Consider the following 20,991-nt stretch of genomic DNA (forward strand, 5'->3'; position numbering starts at 1 on the left):
TGATCCATGTACGTTACAAGGCCTAAAGGTAAAAACAGTGTTTCAGATAGTTTATGGACAGAGCCTAGCAGAAGAGGCTAGAGCATGTCACCTCCGTGTCTTTGTTGCTCTGGTAATTGCCTATGGGGGGAATATAGGCATGGAGGTCATGCCATGGAGGTCATCAGCTTCATGCCATACCATCTTCTCCGTGCAAAGTCTAGGGTAGGAGTCTCAGTCAGTTGGGTTGCAATGGTCACTCCTTTCTGCATGGGAAATGAAATAGGTACAATAGATGGAATAATTTTTAAGAGGCGCAGTTGCCACAATGATTTCTCAAGCTAATAAATCCTTGGCTGCACTTACCCTGTTAAAATATATGTTCAGGCGAGATTCATGATCAGCTCTTAGGAACAGGAGAGCAAAGGAAAAAAATAGGTTGTTCCAATATTAAATGCTTTACATTTGGCACCTTTAATTGGCTCATTAATAAACCTTTTTTTTTAAGGTTATGCTATTTATTATTGCTAATGAAATAGTTGTCAACTAGCCTTCTAAAAACAGCCACAGAGCAGTCACCAAGGGTGTCTCAGTGTGCTCGGTCAAATACCTGGCTCTGAAACTCCTAGTCATATGCGTGGCCTTATGCCCACCAAAATGATATATCCCACAGAGGTAGCACTTACATCACTTAGAAAGCAAATGCAAGTCCTGTGCACTATACAGGCTGTTCTCCCCGCATGAAAAAATATGTCGTGGTAACCCTGGAACATCAGCGTTGTTGCATTTGTACAATAGAATGTACTGAGCTGTGTGTGGACATTCAGAATTTCCAGATGTTCAACAGCTGGCTCAGAAGAACTGCTAGGCTTCTAGAAATCCTGGGCAAATACACATAATGTTTGAATATTGCTCAGAAAAAAATCCCTCAGAAGAAAAACAAAACATTGCTGGGAAAACCTGAATGTATGGTAGGTCCAGTCTATAGTCTCAGGTATGGAAGCTGAATGTATGGCAAATAGACCTTGCACAGCCCTCCAGGGAAGTTCATCCAGCCAGCTGGAGGCTTATTCCATGTGCCCTTTCTTCCAAGGGACCTACACATTACCCATCTCCCTTGCACGCCGCTGCTGCTCTGTTAGAGAGCAATTGGCAGGCAGGCAGTGGGTGCAACTGCCCTACTGTGCGTGCACGGCAAATCCAGTGCTTCCAGGGAGCACAGTGGCTGTAAGACAGATCAGGTCAACCAGGAGCTTAGCATGAGCCCTCGAAAAATAAACAGTACAAGGTCAGGAACATGCAAGTGTTTGGTTTCTGGGAGTGAATGATTGAAGTGTTATTGCTGAGTACGGTTCTAAGACCTTCTCTACATTGATTGATGTCTCATTTGAAATCTTCTTGCCTGAAAGGAAAAAAGCATGAAAGCATCTACTTAATTCTCTTGCACTGCTTTAAAGCTGTTGTTCTCTGTTGAACATTAGGGGCTTGATAAAGATTCATCACGTCAGCTGTAGTCTCCTAAGCCAGATATAGGTGGCCAGTGTATCGTTTCACCTGTGATTTCACATTTTCTTCCTATTTAAGTAGGTATGGAGCATGGAAAAATGCTTCCTTGTAGACCAAAGCTCATAATTTTAATATCTAAGGTCCACTCCTTGACGAAAGCAGCAATTAATCAATGAAATACTTGCTGTACTGAAATGCTGCATTTCATAAATAAGTTAGTTTTCGCATGCAAGTATTTCAAGAAAGCAGTGCATGCAAGGAAAGCTGGTGTCAGCATTTTTTAATCCTGAAATGACCGAGTTTCTTATTATAGACACCAAACTTAGCTTCTTCTCCGAAACTTCTAGGCAAGAGACTATTTCTGTGCTTCTCAAAATATGCCCCTACTTCTGCTGTTTTCCAGGGAGAAGACTCACTGAGACAGACTGCAAATACTGTATGCCAGTTGTTAGCATATGAAGGCCAAGAGGTCTTGGTTTCTAAGCACATATTAAAACCTTTGTATCCCTAGTATAAATATCTGTGGACCAGCTCCTGCTCTCACTAATGTTAACAGCAGGTTTTGTGTCAAAACAAACAAGAAGATAACGTAACTAGCTGCTCAGGATTATGTGTCTTTGTCCATATCTTCCATCACTGCAGGAGGTGTTGTTCCAGTATCTTTTATATTGTGTTATTAAGTAATGGAAACTTTTGACAGATCTAATGTGAAATGCTTCGAAAGCCTTTTTCAGTGTTGGAAAATGTTTGTATCAAGTTATCCTTGAAATAATTTTCTCCCTTATTTATTATTACATGACACCCAGTAGATACCTAATTATGAGGCACAGAATACTCCTCATTCTAAGAGGATATATAGCACTTCACTAGATGTTTTTAGGAGTCCATTTTCATTACATTAGATGAGATGTTTACTTGTATGAATCTCTTGGGTCTTAAAAAAAGCAAAAACAAGACAAAGAATGAAGTTCAACACTGAACAGCCAATAGACCCTTGCTTTTATGTCACCACATCACAGACTGTCCTTTTTTTTCAGAGTGGATATGCAAGCTCTGGACCTGCATCAAGCACTCCTGCCTTCAGGCCTGAGGATGAGTTGGAACATCTGACCAAGAAAATGCTGTATGACATGGAGAACCCTCCCTCCGATGACTACTTTGGTGAGCAGTGTCATGTCACAAGTGTCTGTAGCCCCTTTCTCTATTTGCCAGGTTCTGTAATGGGGGAGGCCTGACAACTGCATTGTTCATGCAGTGACATTCGTATTGATGGATTTGCTTTCTGTGCTTGTACTGGAAATGTAATCATCCATAGGAATCCCTCTGTAATTTCAACATAAATCTCATGCTCACTTGCTGTATGTTTATAGTCTTTCTGGTTATAAAGTTGAATTTTTCAGTGTCTGGTTCATTTTCACACCATCTGTCCCAGCTTCTAGGCTACGAGGCTGAATTCAGGTGCAGTGCACTGTCTTGCCTGCCTGCTGCATCCCTTCTCATTGCAGCTGCAAATTAACTGGCAGTGCAAATGTATTCTGCTCCCAAGGCATGGATTTTTATTTTCTGTATGCTGGCATAGATTGAAAGGAAATCCATTTAGATTCAATCAGGTTGGTTTTACATGGGGGCCTGTTAGCCCAGATCTCAGTCCAACAAGTAAAAGGAAGACAAATCTGAGCTGATTGGCTCATAACCAGGCCATCTTTCTTGTCTGGAGAAAGAAAAGCAGTTCATTTCCTTTTTAAGTAGTATAAAGCCGAACTATCTCAGACACCTGTATGTGTAAAATATATATCCTACCTTCATATAAAATACAAGTGATATGGCCTTTGAACTCTGTATAAAAATCAAGAGCCTTGGGCATGTTTGACACATCTTGTCTCCATGCTTAGTTTCTTACACGCTTGGGTGATAGTGTTGTTAGGAAAAGAACTGCTTTAGTTTGTGGAGTTAAAGACTGGGACAGGATGTTCATTTTGAGTTATCTTCCATTATTCCATCTTTTCTTAAAAATTTCGTTTAGATTGCCTCCTACACCTGTTTGCTATAGATTTTGGTAGGAACAATATGTTTCTAGCTTAAACTTCCATGGTTTGATGTAATTGGAAATCAGGCAGGACCTAGGTTTTACTAATAAACAAGGATCCTGTACTGACAGGGATCTGATTACATGAGGTCAAGATGTCCTCATCAAACAACTGTTGACTTGTCGATGGGGTTGATATCAGTTCCCATTCTCCATCAGTACCTTCTACCTTCAATGATCTCCACCCTTTCAGCTGAAATGTCCTCTTTATAGACACTGATAGTCATCAGAGCTGATGACTAGCACAGATCTGAGGTGTGAGCAAGAATGACTAACTAAAGAGAGGATAACCAGAGAACATTTTCTGTGCTGCTGCGTTTGACTTCATCTCTGCCCATATCCATTTGTGTTCACTCTCTGATGTTTTAAAAGCAAAGCAACAACCAACCAAACATAACATGTATTTAGCCATTAGCGTGGGCAGGCAAGAGGGAGAAGCTTTTTTCCCCGCTCCCTTCAGGCAAATGGCTGAAGCCTTGAAGCATGAGATTTGATTACAGTCATTTTCTTAATGCAGAGCTTTGAGTGGCAGGAGCTGGTTGATGCACCAAAGCCCACCCATTTCTGCTCATAGCTCAAGAAAGTAGACAGGTGAACAAAGAACTTGGAGATTCATAGGCTCCAAGGTCAGAAAGGACCTTGTTATTATACTGCCTAATGTCCTGTTCTCAGTTTCTCCCAGAAACATGATTGAATCATTACTTTAAAAAAAAAAATCTAATCTTATCTTAAAGACTTCAAGCAATGGTGAGTCAACCACCTACCCTGATAAGCTGTTCGAGTGATTAATTTTTCTCACAGCTCAGAAATTGCTTCCTGAAGTGGAGCTTTAGTTTTGTTTAGCACCTGTATTTATGGACCTGAACTGTTTGGGTATTGGAGACTAATACTGTATCACTAAGATGGCTCTGCTCTGTTTGACAGTGTGGTGCATCAAAGTTTTTTTAATCCAAAAGGGATACATAGCTCAAAGGGTTAGAACATAAAGTCTCTCAACGATAGTTCATCAGGTTGGCTATCAGATAGCAGGTCAGATCAGTGCCATGCCAATACCTCTTAATTCAGCAGAAGACAAGAAAATGGAAAGGAGGCTCCAGAGCATTCAGAAGTTTTGCCAGTGTTGTTTAGATAAGCAGTAACATGATCAAAGATGGCAAAATCATGCATGATGCAAGCAGGAGGATGAAAACCAAACAACCCTAGTCCTACCTCAGGCAGGCGGTGTTTAATTACAAGCTGCATCTGACTGATCTTCTAAATACACTGAATCTATGCCATTAACGGCTGTCTCTGAAGTGCTGTCCAGTCTTGGCATTTTTGATGTGCAGAAGAACTGTGTGTTGGGCTGAACTCCTCCTCAGCTCTATTACCATGCTGTGTTTCGTGCAGCCATTTGGGAAACATGGCCTTAACTAATTATATACCTGCCAAGAAAAACATAAACAAAACCAGCACTTCTGTTTTTTACGGTTGGATAAAATCAAAGAAGTTGGCTCATCTGTCTAGATTTGGACCTTCTAAGCCAAGCTATTCCTGGGGGAAGGTGGTCTCTGGAGTCACATGGTTGAGGTTTCTTGATGTGGCAGTGCAGGCCATGAGATTTGTACTAATTCTGTCTATGTCAGAGCTAAATACTCATCTACTTGAGCTGTCAGCCAGTGCCTTTCAGTAACTTCATGCTCATGTGGAAAGAGCAAATTAAGTGTGGGAGGAAAAAAAAAGAGTCTTTCAACTTTGGTTGACTGTCTCAACCAATATCTCTGCCTTTGTTCCTTATTTGTTTAGTACAGTAGTGTGGATTGTACAAGATTCATATGGCACACTGATCAAACAATCAGAAAAAGGACAAATGGGCAGAGACGTTGACTCTGATTTGCATAAAATATCTTCTGCCTGAGGTCTAAATGCCGTGGTAATTGTAGCATACCAGATAGCTGTCAGCTAATCACTTTTATTAGTTTGAATTTAGAAAACTGGATTTCAGTGTATTAAAAGTTGGTTAAGAGCAGATAGGTTTTGAATTGAGGAATCTAATTAACCTTGCTAGAAAGCTGCAAGGCGTTATATTAAGTCATGAAAATAATTTGTTGGAATAATTACATTTGAACTGTCAGGGTGGAGAAAGGTCATTATACGTGGCCCATCAGCACTCTGGGTTCTTTTCTGTAACCATCTTCCTTCTGCAATTTCACTTGCCGTGTCTCTGGGTTTTGATCAAGCTATCTTGATCCTGGAGTCAGGATGGGCAGAGTGGAGGTTCTTGGAGACAGAAGAGGAGTAGGAGCTACTGAAGTTGTCTCTAGAAATGCCAGCTGGTGCTGCTGGTACAAGCAAGTTGAGTTCAGGAGCAGGACAGCCTGCACTTCATCAGGTCTGTGCTCACCACACCTCTCTGCAGCTTCCCTGGGACATGGGTTAGCAGTCCAGGTAAGATATGTCATAGAGTCACAAAAGCTTCAGATGAGGAGGCACACTAGGCTGTCCAGGTATGACTTCCTTCAGTTTATGGTGTCCTTGTTTCCTTTGACATGGCTTAGTCCACCAAACGGTTCTAGTGTCTCTAAATTGAACATGTTCTGCATTGAATTTCAGTCTTTGTCAGGCATTTCTGTAGTCTTTAGGAGGCTCAGGTAGCCTCTTAGTTTCCTTTGAATTACCACCAGAAAAAGAACATTAAAGTTGTCATATCTTGCCTGTATTCCTAGATCTCTTCTGAAAACATTGTTACTAAAAGATGCATATTATTATCATGAGCATAATTACACCACAATTTTGCCATGTGATGTGTCACCATGACTTCTGTTTAAAGGCAGCATTTCTGGTGCGAGATAACATGCATCCTCATCTGAAAAACGCCTGGGTCAGAAAATAGTAGGTTAAATTTTCGATGACTGATGAGCCGACAGTCATTTTCTGTTATATAACCACTCACAAATGCAGGAAGAACAGATATATGATGGGGACCCTTGTCTTCACAGTAGTTCAAGTTATTATTATTTATGTTTTAGCCATATTCCAACATTTGCTCACTGCCTCAAAGGCTGGGAGCATCCTGTGCTCAGGGATGGCGTGGTGTGGTACCATCAACATCCAGCTGCCCTCTTGTGGCGTGCCGCAAGGGGAGTCACCCTCCCTTTGCTCCCTAGGGGCTTTAATTACCCAGTAAATGGCTTTCAGAGCCTGTTTCTTCAGTCTCACTTCTGTCAATGCTTGCCACCCCCGTATAGCTGTCTTTCAGGGAGTCCAGCAAGTGCAGGTAAAGTTTGGAGAGCAAATTTATGAGAGTAGTTTCAACACAATGTACATGGCAAATTTTGGCTCACAGTTCCAAAGTGGGAAGAGAAAAAGAAGAGGCCAGTGAGTGGTTGGAGAGCAAAATATACGATGTCTATGTGCATTTATCTCCAGCCACGAGAAAGGCACAAGAAAACAGGAACCAGAGGCTGTGAGCTGGTTTAAGTTGCTTTTCAGCGTTTGAAAGACTGTGTTAGTGGATGCAAAAGTTTGTTTCTTCCTGCTGTTTATGTGATCCATGTCCTACTCTGCAGTAATTGTGGGAAAAATGTTCTGTGAAGCTAAGCACTTAGATCTTCTTGCACCAGGGATCTTAGTCTTATGTAAGTGCACACCTCTTAATAAAGATCAAGCAGATGTAGCCGTCAGGAATGAGGGAAGGTTGCGCTTCTGTAAGATCTGAGCACCTGGTAACCACATGTGCCACAAGGCAGGAGACTCACATTCCCTTTTTTCCTCTTCTAATCCACACAAGAGTAGATGAGACTATGCATCATGAGTGTTTCAGAAACACAGTCTTCTCAGAGACCAGCACTGCTTCACAGATATAATCTAAATCTTACATCAAATCCCAAATTACCTTTTGTTACTGAGATGATAAAATGCCAGCTGTAGCAGGTAGCAAGGAGCGTGACTTCCTTGGTGTTTTTTCAGTCCCTGGTTTAGCTTGAATTGCTGGCAGTCAACCTAGACATATTTTTACTTTTAAACAGAAATGATTTGATACAGAAGTCATTTAATGGAGAATAAGTGCAGAATACCAAGGCATCATTTTATGAAAGGAATTTCCATGATAACCTCTGTGCTGTGAAAGAAAGGTGGGTTTTAGGCCATGAGTGAAATTAGGTTTGTCCCAACAGTCAGTGTAAATGAAAGCCAACAATTTCCTGCTGTCTTCTTAGAGGAGTGAAATGTGATAATGAGATATCAAGGATGTATCTTGCTCAAGTACAACTGTATTTTAGAAGATTGTTCAGAATGTTTAAAAATCAACACATCCATGGAAAAAAAATAATCCATCAGCATGCTAGATATTCCTTATGTTGTAATAGGCACCTTAGAAATTGTACAAATGGATAGCAAAGCTCTTACTTTGGACAATGATGAGGCTACGAGCCACGGCCCCCAAAATTAATAGTCCTGCATGAAAACAAAGTAAATCTTTCTACCTTTATTTGAGAAGCAGTTCAAAGGGAATCTGGCTTGTTCATCATAATCTTACATACCCAAAGTACATTTTCTATGGGCTGAAATGACTGAAAAGTTGACGATGAGGCATCAAGTCTTTGGTGCGGGTCGTAAGTCCATAGCTACCTCAGGTTATTCGGAAGCGAAAGTGTGACCTACCTTATGGTTGTTTCCTGCCCCACATGAAATGAATTGGCTGGTCTCAGGGGGGTTCTCTGTGGGTGAGTCGTCACCTCACTAAAAAAAAAAAACATGAATTATAGCACCTGGAGGACCCTTGGTTGGGAATCTCCTTAAGGAGGCTAGGAGCTGAAGGCAGACTGTGCAGGGGCCTACAGGATGGAAAAGATTTATACTCCCTTTCCTTAGAATTGTTGTATGGATAAGAGCGAAACCAGGATTTTTATCCAGGATTCATAAGCACTGAATTCTCATACACGGTATTTTAAGAGGGGTTGTATGTATGTGTGTCTATGAATGAGTGAGAATGTTTTTCTGGACTGTAGTTTTATAGAAATAATTTTCACTTCAGATTGAGCTTTGGAGTGTTTTAAGCCCCAAGGCATTCCTTTTTGTGGTCATAACTTACAGCTAAGTTGTGGAGAGAGAAATGCAGGCAGTCAGCTGAGTTAGAAACCACGCTTCCAGCCTGGACAAATCTTTGCCCGAATAATATGAAAGCAGTTTAATTTTTCTTTGTTTTGAGTTAGTTATGACCTGGCATAAATGAACCCTTCTTTTTTTTTTTTTTTTAAACTGAAAAAAGCTCACCTACTGTTTAAAGCTGGTTGCACTAAATTTTCAGTTATGTCTGTGCTATATTATGGCTTATTTGTACTGCAGTAACATTGAAGGCCCGCTAGCAAGACTGTGGCCACGCTGCACTATGTGCAAATTAAACATGAGGTGGGAAACAGGATGCCTCCGTTAGAGCATCCACAATGAAAATATGGCAAGGACCAGGAAATTATTATTATCCTTAATTTACAAATGAGGGACTGACTGGCACAGTTTAGATGACTCACCCACAGTCATGCAGAGAGTCAGTAGCAAAGTGGGAATTGAGCCTGGAATTCCTTCAAGTCCTGTGCCTTACCCACAGCCATGGCCATACTCTTTGTTTTATATGAAAATCTGAAAATCAACAAAATGGACTCATAAGCCTTGTCTAATGAGAAATCACAACTGATCTGAAGGCTCTTCCCAGCATTTAGATCACGAGTCCTATTTTCCAAGGTTAATAACATGGCTGTGAAAATAAGAAAGGGGAAAGAAAAGCGCTCCAGGATCACATTTGGTAATTTTAACCACAGTTAATATAATGTACCCACTAATGCTATCACGCTTCAGCATTTAAATAGTTCAGGGCTATTAGGGAAATTGATAATTCACCATAGTAATCTGTTACTTTGCAGTCTAGCTGTCACTGTTCCATGGGGGTGGGTGAGGGGCACAAGATGGCATTTGTTATTTCATCTTCTGGTGGCATTTGTCTCATGCTGTCTTTTTTGATATGGTGGTTTGTCTCTTGCCAGTAACTTTTGGGGGTGTTTTGAGTGTTATTTGAAGTTTAGTTAGGGGGAAAGGCCAGGTTTTATCTGAGAGTGAAATGTGGTAAAAAAAAGAATTAAACGAGACTGTCTCATTTGCTGAGTGTTCTCCTCCAACCTGTTTTCTTCTGATGGAAATGCATCAAAACTGTTTGGGTTTTTTTCTTTTTTTCTTTTTTTCTTTTTTTTTTTAAGGAATCACTTTGACTCAGATTGTGCGAGATGAATCATAACCCACTTTCTCATCTGAGATGTGAAAAAAATAAAAAAATTCCAGTTCTGCTGTCAATGTCAGCATAATCAATAGAGTGTTTCTCGGTGATGCAAAGAGGTATGGGAGGATTAAAAGAATGAAAAGAATGAAAGTAGCCAAACTTTCCTGTTGCTTTTAGTGAGATGCACTGTTTTCATGTCTGCAAACGCACCTTGCTGAACTTCACCATGCCATCTTGGACATCAACACAGTTTTTCACATATCTGGCTACAACCCAAGGTCGCAACCAGTGCTCAGAAGTCAGGGGACTGTCATCCCTAACTGGCAGGCAAATCACGAGAAGCCAGCCCTAGCAGACATTTGGGATGATACCAGCTGAGAGTAAACGTGTTTCAACTTGTGAAACTTGCTGTTAAGATGTCACCTGCCTGGACTGTGCCAGCACAGATTTTGTCAACTGATGCGGAGACAGTGGCAAAACACTGTGCCTGTCCCATGGCCCTGCCTGAGCCATCCCCATTGAGGAAAATGGAGAACATCAATAGCAATAGGATCACTGTGGGTGCAAACCAGAGACAGGAGACCACATCTGATACCTCGTCAGCAGCTTTCATTTATGAACTTATTCATTTGCATTTATTTTTCCTTTTTTTTTTTTTCTTGTGTGTCTGCCAAGGCATATACAGAGATATAGAAATAGATAGTGTAAGCTGAGAGTGAGAGCTTAACCCCTGAAAAACAATGTTGACAGCACCGGGGTAAAAAGGGGACGTCACAGGTAGTTATATGGGTTTTAACAGTTGACAGAACTGATCTCCACACTGAGCACAGTGGTTCAATAAAACATCAAGGCAATTACAGATAGCTGCGTAGAGAGCTTAGAGGTGTGGGTGCAACCATCTTCCAAAGCATAAGACGCTGTAGCTAAAGCTAGGCACTTGTACTTGAGATATGACTGATTTTCTCTCATAGATCGTTCCAAGTTACTGTCCCAGCCACTCTAAACTATTTGTTTAAAGCTGTGAATCAGGCTGTATTCAGTTAGCAGCAATGTTCAGCCTGAATATACTATTCCTCAACAAATTGTGGTTCCAGACGATATCTTGAGAGGCTAATAACTTGCTGTCTACTAAGTGTGTGTTCTAATTCTATCTGTATTGTCAGGGCCGACCAGGGAGATGAAGTGCAGCACTTTATTTGTGGGCAGGTTGGAAGCAGGGAAACTTTTGTGGGGGCTTTTGTTGGTTTTGTTGTCATTTAAAATTATACTCTGAAAAAAACCCAGCTTTTAAAATGCTACTATTTCCTCATTATCTGCTTGCTCTGAAAGGCAAGTGAATTCAGCTGTTGGCTCCCAGAAAACCTGCAGAAAGCCCAAAGTCTTGTACCTTGACTTTTCTCTTGTGTTGATGAATGACTGGAACATGACAATGCTGACTTTTCACCTCTTTTTAACATGGGACTAGTTTGTGATCAAATAAGCTAAGGAATTGTGTCAGGCTAAGCTTTCCTGGAGGGAAACATTTGGAGGGGACATTAATGTGGGTCATTTATGCTCTGCAGAAGACTGTCATGTGCAGTCAGCTTTTCTGGAGAGGAAAGTCATAGCAACTGTCATTGCCAATGTGGAGCTAATTCTAGTCATGTGTTCTCGTTGTCATCTCCACGAGCTGGGCAGCTGCTTCTTATTTCTGTTCCATGGTTGAAATTAGTGGGAATCCTGATGGTATATATATGCATGTGTGTGTGTATGTATACAATGCAGGATGCTTCATTCCCATTCTACACCTCAACATCTCTCATCAACTGATCCATCTTTCAATGCCTACATGGTCTTGTGAAGTGTGACTGTCTCCAGTGTTGGCAAATCCAGTGTGTGTGTTTAGAGGAGGGAGGAAGGTGTGGAGGAAGACCAGGGCTGAGGAGGGTATGGATACAATGAGTGAATTTTGAGTGAGACATTTTTAAATTTTCCATCATTTGTCTGTCTAAGTCTAAAAACATTGGCTTCTTCCCTTGTTCTCATGGGGGACTTCAACTTACCAGACATCTGCTGGAAGTACAGCACAGCAGAGAGGAAACGGTCTGGGTGGTTCCTGGAGTGTATGGAAGATAATTTTTTCATACAGCTTGTAAGTGAGACTATCATGGGGAGGTGCCTCACTTGACCTGCTGTTTACAAACAGAGAAGGACTGGTGGGCGATGCAGTGGTCAGAGGCCATCTTGAGCTCAGCAACCATGAAATGATATTTTCAAATCTTGATGAAGTAAGGAGGAGGGCCAGCAAAACCACTACCATGGACTCCTGGAGGGCAGATTTTGGCCTGTTCAGGTCACTGGTTGAGAAGAGTCCCCTGGGGAATAGTCCTGAAGTGCAAAGGGGTTCGTGAAGGCTGGACGTTCTTCTGGAAGGAAATCTTAAAGGTGCAGGAGCAGGCTGTTCCCAAGTGCTGCAAGATGAACTGGTGGGGAAGACATCTGGCCTGGCTAACAGGGAGCTTTTGAGGGGATTCAAGAAGAAAAAGAGAGTTTACCACTTTTGGAAGAAAGGGTAGGCAACTCAGGAAGAGTATGGGGATCTTGTTAGGTTATACAGGGAGAAAATGAGAAAGGCAAAAGCTCAACTGAACTCAATCTGGCCACTTCTGTAAGAGGCAACAAAAAATGTTTTTACAAATACATCAACAACAAAAAGATAACCAAGGAGAACCTCCATTCTTTTAATGGAGGGGAACATTGCTACTGAGGATGAGGTAAAGGCTGAAGTGCTTAATGCTTTCTTTGCGTAAGTCTTTAATAGTCAGACCAGTTGTCCTCAGGCTATTCAGCCCCCTGAGTTGAAAGACAGGGATGGAGAACAGGATAAACTCCCTGTAATCCAGGGGGAAGCAGTCAGTGACGTGCTATGCCACCCGGATACTCACAAGTCTATGGGACTGGATGGGATTTACCCAAGAGTACTCAGGGAGCTGGCAGAGGAGCTTACCAATTTATCAGCAGTCTTCGTTAAGAGGTGAGATCCCAGACAACTGGCGACTTATCAATGTGACACTCATCTACAAGGAGGTCTGGAAAGAGGATCTGGGGAACTACAGGCCTGTCAGCCTGACCTCGGTACCGGGGTGGATTATGGAGCAGCTCAGTTTGAGTGCGCTCACCAGGCAAGTGCAGGTCAGCCAGAGATCAGGCCCAGCCAGCATGGGATCATGAAGGGCAGGTTCTGCTTGACCAACTTTATCTCCGTCTATGACCAGGTGACCTGCCTAGTGGATGAGGGAAGGGCTGTGGATGTTATCTTCTTCGATTTCAGTAAATCTTTTGACACTGTCTTCCACAGCATTCTTCTAGAGAAGCTGGCGGCTTATGGCTTAGACATGTGTGCTCTTCACTGGGTAAAAAACTGGCTGAATGGCCAAGACCAGAGAGTTGTGGTGAACAGAGTTAAATTCAGTTGGCACATGATCACAAGTGGTGTTCCCCAGGACTTAGTGTTGGGGCCAGTCATGTTTAATATCTTTATCAATGATCTGGATAAGGGGATTGAGTATTCCCTTAGTAAGTTTGCAGATGGCACCAAGCTGGACAGAAGGGTTGATCTGCTTGAGGGCATGAACGCTCTGCAGAGTGACCTGAACAGTCTGGATCGGTGGGCTAAGGCCAATTGTATGAGATTCAATAAGGCCAAGTACTGGGTTCTGCACTTTGGTTCACAGCTACCCCATGCAATGCTGCAAGCTTAGGGAAGTGTAGCTGGAAGGCTGCCCACCGGCAAAGGACCTATGGGTGCTGGCTGACAGCCAGCTGAACATGAGCCAACAGTGTACTCAGGTGGCCAAAAAAGCCAAAGGCATCCTGGCTTGTGTCAAAAATGGTGTGGCCAGCAGGAGTATGGAAGCGGTCATACCTCTACTCGGTGCTGGTGATGCCTCACCTCGAATACTGTGAGGCCCTCAGTACAAGAAGGACATCAAGTGGCTGAAATGTGTCCAGAGGACAATGAGGCTGGTGAAGGGTCTGGAGTACAAGTCTTATGAGGGGTGGCTGAAGGAACTGGGATTGTTTAACTTGGAGAAGAGGAGGCTGAAGGGAGATCATATCACTCCCTACAGCTACCTGAAAGGAGGTTGTAGTGGGTGCTGCTGTCTTCTCCCAAGTGACCAGCGATAGGATGAGAGAAAATGACCTTGAGTTGCACCAGTGGAACTTTAGATTGGGTATTAGAAAAAAAATCTTTACTGAAAGAGTGGTCAAGCATTGGAACAGGCTGCCCAGGGTAGTGGTGGAGTCTCCTTCCCTGGAGGTGTTAAAAAATGTGTAGATGTGGCACTTCGGCATGGTGGTGTTGGGCTGATGGTCGGACTTAATGCTCTTAAAAATCTTTTGCATTGTGAATGATTCTAGGATTCTAAAGATTAAATGGCAAAGCACAGGCTTCAGTGTGTCATGCTTTTATAATTCTATTAGACCACTACTGATGGCCACACCAGCAACTTATAAACATAACCTCTTATTCAATGCATACCAAATTCCCACATGAAGCGATGAGAAGAGGAGGAGAGTGAAAAAGGAAGGTTGCTTATGGTCAGAATTTTTTCCACTGTTTTTTCACAGGCCTAATTAAAAAGGTGAAGAAAGTGGAGCAAATTCACTGCAGATGTGTACAGCTGGTGCAATGCTATCTCTATGGCATCCCTCCTTCAGAAGGACAGCTGAGGAGAGCAAGAAGGGCTGTATCAGTCACATAGCCAGCTCCTAGTGAAAGCTTGTAATTTAAGCTCTTTCAGAGTCTTTCTGCACTGCGGTCTCTACCAAGTGAGGAATGGAAACTGCTCTGTTTGCTCATGCAGCAAAGAGACAGACACTCTCAGGTCTAGAGGACTGAGGCGAAAAACTGCACTTGTAACACAAGTTTCAGAAGCCTCAGCAAGAAGATCAGAGACAGGCATCTGAAAAGAGGCCACCCTCAGGCTTAGGGCAGAGGGACATTGCTGTTCTGGGCTTGCAGATCTGTGCCCTGAGCAAGCCCTGGTCATGAGTAAAGGGCTTTGTTTGTAAGGCCCCTTGATCTGAATGTTGCTTTGTCTTTTAAACAAAAACAAACCTCTTAGAAAGCCAGTTAGTCTTGGGATCTTGGTGGGTTTTCTGTTATTTCTTTGCTTTGATTATAGCATGTTATTAGGTGAGGATCCATATCTTAGCTGTTAAGCTTGGCTTCCTTGTGTTTTCTACAATTGCAAGGTATACAGTCACTGCTTATTGCCCTCTGAAGAACAATTTACGTTCATTCAGGAGGGAAGGGACAAAGGCTGACATGTGGCCTCAGATCTTAGACTATGAATAAGAGCTGTTAGGCAGCAAATGTCTGATTACAAGAGCTGTTCTGGCCTAGGAAAACAGCAGCTGTTGGGAAGAACAAGTCACATTTTACAGGATGACATTTTGGATCATGGTCTAATATTGATGCAGAGTGGCTCACATCTCAATAGGTGCGCGTTGACTCAATAGGTGCTCGAACTGACATCAGCTTGGCTAGAGGCTTGGCTGAATAAATATAGTCTAAGCTCCCAGGAGATCTATGTGTGCAGTTGCTTCATGCTTGTACTCTGGAGACAGGGGAGAACAAAATAATATGCAGCGGAAATAACACTATTAAATGAGATTCATATTGTTTCCCCTGGGCAAGGGTTTTACCTAGTTTCCTCTTTGCTATCCCTTAGTACCTCAGGCAGGGCTCATCTGCAGGAAAAGAGGTTCAAAAGTCACTAGTCTGTGGTTTCCAAAATGCAAGTTTCTCTAATTCTTGTTACAGAGAGGTAGCTTTGACTTTCTTGTGAAGCAGTACCGGTATTCAGACTTTTTCCAGGTGTTCTAATGTTTGAACGTGGACCTGAAGTATGACTCAAATGCTTCTGGATTCATCTGGTCTAGAACATGGTCTAGAAACTTCCCAGGAGCTTCATAATGCTTGTTATTTCACAGGTCCTTCTTGGTGCAGAAGCTGCAAAGGCATGCTTAAAGCAATGCAAAACTATGAATGGTATTTCCAAAATGTTTGAAGTCTCAGTTATTTGCAATGAGTCTCACGTTGCTGCAATTCTCTGGTTTGGATGCCTCACTTTTGCAAATTGTAGCCTTTCACTGGGACGAAAAATCTCCCACACTTTCCTATACAGTGTCATGAATAATAGCTTCCGCAATCTACCCATCACATCTGACTTTGTCAGCATAACAAAGTTGCATCATTTTAGATGCAAATGGAAACCAACTAGACTTAAGCTAGTGGTGGCGTTCTGGGATTGGTCATATAAATTCGGAAGTACCTAAAGTTGACTAAGTTTACATCAGTTAAAATGAGGCTTGGGATAAAGTGAAATGAGTATCTGTCCTCTACGTGTACCTCAGATCTAAATTTGGACACCTAGTGGTTTTCAAATGATTCTGTTATCACATGTATCACAAGTCCATCAGTTTTCCCTTCTGTCATACCAAAGTGTTTAATGAGGATTAAATATACTGCAAGTCTTTGCGGTGAACTCTCGTGTATGTAGGGAAACCAATAAAGCGCACTGAAAGTTAAGAGCACAACTGTTTGCCAACTTTCTCCATATGGAGGTTGCCGTCACTGGTTCGTGATGTTCAGAAGCTTTTTCAATGCTAAATTTTTGGCAAACGCTTATGATCCCCGCTGATGATAGCCTTTTCAAATGACCGCTCAAGGACATTGGACTGGCAGGACTCATCATGACCTCTGGATATCAGATCGGTCCTTCTTGATTGGTTCAGCCCTGTCACGAGGAGGGAAAGCTTTTGGGGTTTCAGTTTCCATCACAGCAAAATTCTCAGGTCAAGAATTGTGTGAATAATTCAGGAGACAGGGATTGGTGCCCTTCGCATGAAAACCAATTTAGAAAGAACCTTCCACCTTAGAAATGTGATGAGTAATACTTTGAGTGCGCCTTTGCAGATGCTGATCAAGATCCCCCTCACTGAGGATTTCAGGTTACATGTCAGGACAATCTGTATCATGATAAATATGGATTGGAACCCACATTTTCCATGTGTCCCTAGAGTCCAAACCACCACCTCAAACAGAGCAGACCTACGACCGCTAACAAGCTTGGCTTTATTGCGTGAGGGTTTTTTTGACTTATTATTTCCTAAGCTTTGCTAATTATGAATCAAAAGCTGTAGGATGTGTGAGAGTGACACATGCAATTGTGCAGATGGGTTTTCCATACACTTTCTTTAAATAAAATAATATTTTTTATAAATATATATCTCACATCTTACACTAATTCACTTCCAGTGGAGGCCAAGCAAGAAAACTTCGTTCTCTTTTTCTATCAAGCTCTGAGCATGTGCAGTCAGGTGAGAATAATACTCTATGGATACTTGATATCATACTGCTGCATCATGGACTCCAGACGTACAGTGTGTACCACAGGGAGGTAATTTTGAAAATAGTTTAGAGAGTTATCAGTATTACTTCCCATCTACCTCAGCAAGTAAGAGCAGGTCCCATGACCCAAAGAATAAGCAGAATCATAATTATTGCCTAATTACATGAGTATGATTAATATGGTGTCACCAACATCAAATGTTATTTTAAAAGGACTTTTGCTCTCAATACCAATGTCACATATTAACGTTATGACATGTCTGGTCATCCTGAGTAGAAACAAATGTGGTGCGTCCCCTCCAGAATGGGAGTGCCTCTCTATCCGAGTTTGTAAAGCTCCTGTTACTTGTCCAAGAGAGTGAACAAGTATTGGACCTTGCACCTGGTTGGAAGAGTCCCAGCTTTTGGGGCAAAGAAGGAAACCTCTGTCCAGTAGGTTGCTTTAATGAGAAAAAAACAGAGTTAGTTGATTCCAACTACTGTGAAATCTGGAGTGATGGAATTCAGTGTAAGGGATGGTGGATGGTCAAGCATACAGGTGAGGTGGTTTCCAGCACCTGATGGACGTGATTTATGGCAGGGCTGCTGTCAACACACAGAGAGCGCATGTTCCAAAACAGCGAGGAAGCTTTGGGCTGATGCCGGATTGTGAAAGGCAGGGTTTTCAAAAGACCATAAATAAATGAGGTGCTGGTTGAAATTTGGTAGGACGTCTTCTTCTAAAGCAGTCAGACACCTTTGAAAACCCCAGGCCTCCAAGCTGTTGGGAATATGAGAGCTGACATTTGTTCAGGACTCTACTCTTGATGGGATCCAGCCTTTCTCCACTTTCAAGTGGTTTTTTGGGTTTTTTTCTGTCTTTAACTTTTGGCGGGGGAAGGCAGGTTCCCTCCCCGTTTCTTGGTTTTTGTGAGGCGTTTTTCCCCAGGCAGGCATATGGGAGGCATGCCAGATTGGTAGGCCAGAATCATTGCCACAGAAAGCATCTCTGACTCAAAACTTTGCCATTACTCAGGTGTTTTCACCTCTTCTGCTGAACAGAGCCTTTGGTAAAAATCACTTCATGCCACCGCCCTCCCAATGATGCAGCGAGGCAGAGACAAACTGCTGAATACCAGCTGGAGTACAGCCAAGCTATGGAAGAGTGAATTGAGTCATTCATGCCCAGCAGCGGATGTGATTTTTGGCTGGGCTTGAGTCTGGTGAACATACTGATGGCGCCTGTCCTGAGCTTATGAAATGGGTTGGCAGGGCCGGGGGACAGAAGTGGTTTGAAGTGTCCTTGCGCAACATGGAAGCAGTTGGAAGTGAAAGTCTTTGGAAAAGGGGACATAGTTTGCTCAATCTTTGTTCGGCACCTAGCACCGCAGGGCCTCAACCCATCACTTGGGCTCCTGGGGCTGCTCTTGTGATGCAAAGCTAACTGTAGTCCTTTGGGAGCACAATAAGAGGCAAATAATTTTTTACCAACCTAGACAAAATGGCTATTATCTATTCTGACTAGACCGTTGGTTCAGCTCTTTAGAAAGCAAGTGCTGAGGAGAAGTTGGTCTACGTTTAAGGCATGCTTGCACTGAGCAGCAATATGAGCCTGTGGGAAGCCGGTTGCTGGTCCTCCCCAGCTGGAGGAGTGGGTGGGAGAAGATGCACAGGCCCTTGCATAACGAATACTAAGCGTCTGAAGAGGAGGCCAGCTCATCTGGCCTCCCCAACTGCTCCCCAACTGCTCAGCCACCCCTTAGGTACAGCGTTGGGCACAGCAGCCCTTGAAACTACCCTCCACTGCTCTAGCAGCAAGTCTAATCTCCTGAGTCAGTGGGCGAGCAGGCTGGGACAGCACAGACAGACACCTGCGAGAGGGCCCAGATGGGCCAGGGAGAGCTGCCCCAACGTAGCCGCTGGTGAGGGCTTCTGCCATAGGCCCTCGTGGTAGTCATAATATATTTTTTTTTGTGGCTTTCCAAAGGAGGATCCTAAAATCTGGTGCAGCATTACAGAGTGAGCGCAGCAGGCATGGGAATCACCGAGGAAATCCTTCCTTGCTTATTACCCCTGATGAGGGTGGGAGGAGGAGTAATTTCTGCCTCCTATCCCACCTTCCTTTCCCTGCAGGAGGCTCAGACAAGCACGGCTGCTCACGTTGTTTGCTGTCATATATTTGGACCTTCCACTGTCCAGGGTTTATCATGCAATGCGGCTTTGCAAGTGTAAGCGCAAAGGGATCTGGCTCAGCGGTTGTTGCTGTTGAGATCACCAGAACTGCCAAAATTTGTCTGATTCACAGCTCGGCCAGTAACAGTTTCCCTCACTGAGTTCCTTCCCAAGAGGGGCAAAACCCTGTAGTATCAGGTTTGGGATAAGTTGCCTAGAGAGTGGTTTCCCACCTGCCCCATGAGGACTTGGATGATACCCTTACCTTCACCCCATAAGCAGGGTCTTAATGAAGAACTGCTGAGATTGTTCCCTGAGTGCTATGTAATTGTGAAGTCTCACCAAAAAAATAAGATTTTTGATGTTAGTGATGTGTTCCAAGGAGACTAGTCATCTGTTTTAAAAACTCTCATTTTCCTATGAAAGTAAAATAAAGAATAGCTTTTTCAGCTTTTCAAAGCATGAGAAAAACCCACTTTCTCACAGCCTTTACAAATTTTCACTCATTTTTATTTTGGAAAAAAAGTAAGGAGAGAAATGAGAGGCAGTTTTTTATGTCTCTTGCTTTTCTTAACTTCGTGTATGTGATCAGTTTCCCCTGAAGGAAAGGAGCAATGGGGACAGGAAGATGGGGGACTTCTGTGAAACTAGGATTTTTTTTTTTAACAAATGAAACTTGACAGTTCTTATTTAGTTAAGCTTTTGTCAATCTGGGGGGTTGTTTTGGTGCAAATCTGTGCTTTGAGAGTCTTGCACCCAAACACAAACATATTTTATTTTAGAAAAATATTTATGAAATGTTAATTCTTTTCATCCAACTCTATATTTGCAACTTAAAACCCCTGTTATCATATCCATGCCTAGCATCAAGCCCATGCTGGGAGCAGTAGTTGAGAGAAGCAGGTAGCAAGAAGCAGCCAGGAAGCAGTACCAGACGTGGCAGCCTGCTTATGGTGTTGGAAAGCTGGGAGGAGGAATTGCTGTTGCTTTCAGGGACAACGTCGTGTGCCCAGCTAAGAGCTCCTGGCAGTGATACACAAACAACTCGCTCCTCTGTTTCCCAAGGTGGGGCTCTTCAGTGAATATACAACTGTAGTCTCTGACATCTGGCAACTTTCATCAGCATTAAAGGAAACATTTATAAAGGAAATACAGTACATTTTACTCTCCCCCTTGCATTTCCTTTATAGATCAGCAAAGGGAGGAATGTTTCCTCTCTTGCTCTTTTTTTTCACCCCCTTTCTTTTGTCTCCAGATGTTACTGAGGCTCTATTTCAAGCCCTTAGCACGTGGTAAAACATGTGCCAAGAAGTTGACACCATGTAAGAAAAAAAAATAGAAACAACCCCCCACCTCCAAAAAAAAAAAAAAAAGCAGAGGTGCTACAAAAAAAAAATATCTGGGACCTTAAATATTGTAGAGCATCACTGACCCCCACTGGGCTGGGACACTCACTGCAGATCGCACAAGCTGGGGGACTGGTACCTCATCAATGTGTTTGGCTCATGGTCAGATCAACATTTGCCCACACTGTGATGTGCTTTGCCTGTCGAGGGAACGGGGGCAACTTTGTTCTAGAATTCATGCAGATCCACACCTTAGAAGCTTCTTATACAACTGGCG

The 20,991-nt window shown here is 42.8% G+C and overlaps 1 protein-coding gene across 3 annotated transcripts in view; it reads left to right on the top strand.

Annotated features, from left to right (window-relative positions):
* Positions 1-20,991, top strand: part of LPP (LIM domain containing preferred translocation partner in lipoma) — a 741,798-nt gene that overhangs the window by 654,608 nt on the left and 66,199 nt on the right. For all 3 annotated transcript variants that reach the window (XM_069864453.1, XM_069864454.1, XM_069864455.1), the window contains one exon: positions 2,523-2,646. In XM_069864453.1, coding sequence (XP_069720554.1) covers positions 2,523-2,646 — 124 coding nt within the window. The remainder of the gene's footprint in view (positions 1-2,522; positions 2,647-20,991) is intronic.

The sequence above is a fragment of the Phaenicophaeus curvirostris genome, chromosome 10 (genome assembly GCF_032191515.1).
Source record: "Phaenicophaeus curvirostris isolate KB17595 chromosome 10, BPBGC_Pcur_1.0, whole genome shotgun sequence".
NCBI classification, from domain to species: domain Eukaryota; kingdom Metazoa; phylum Chordata; class Aves; order Cuculiformes; family Cuculidae; genus Phaenicophaeus; species Phaenicophaeus curvirostris.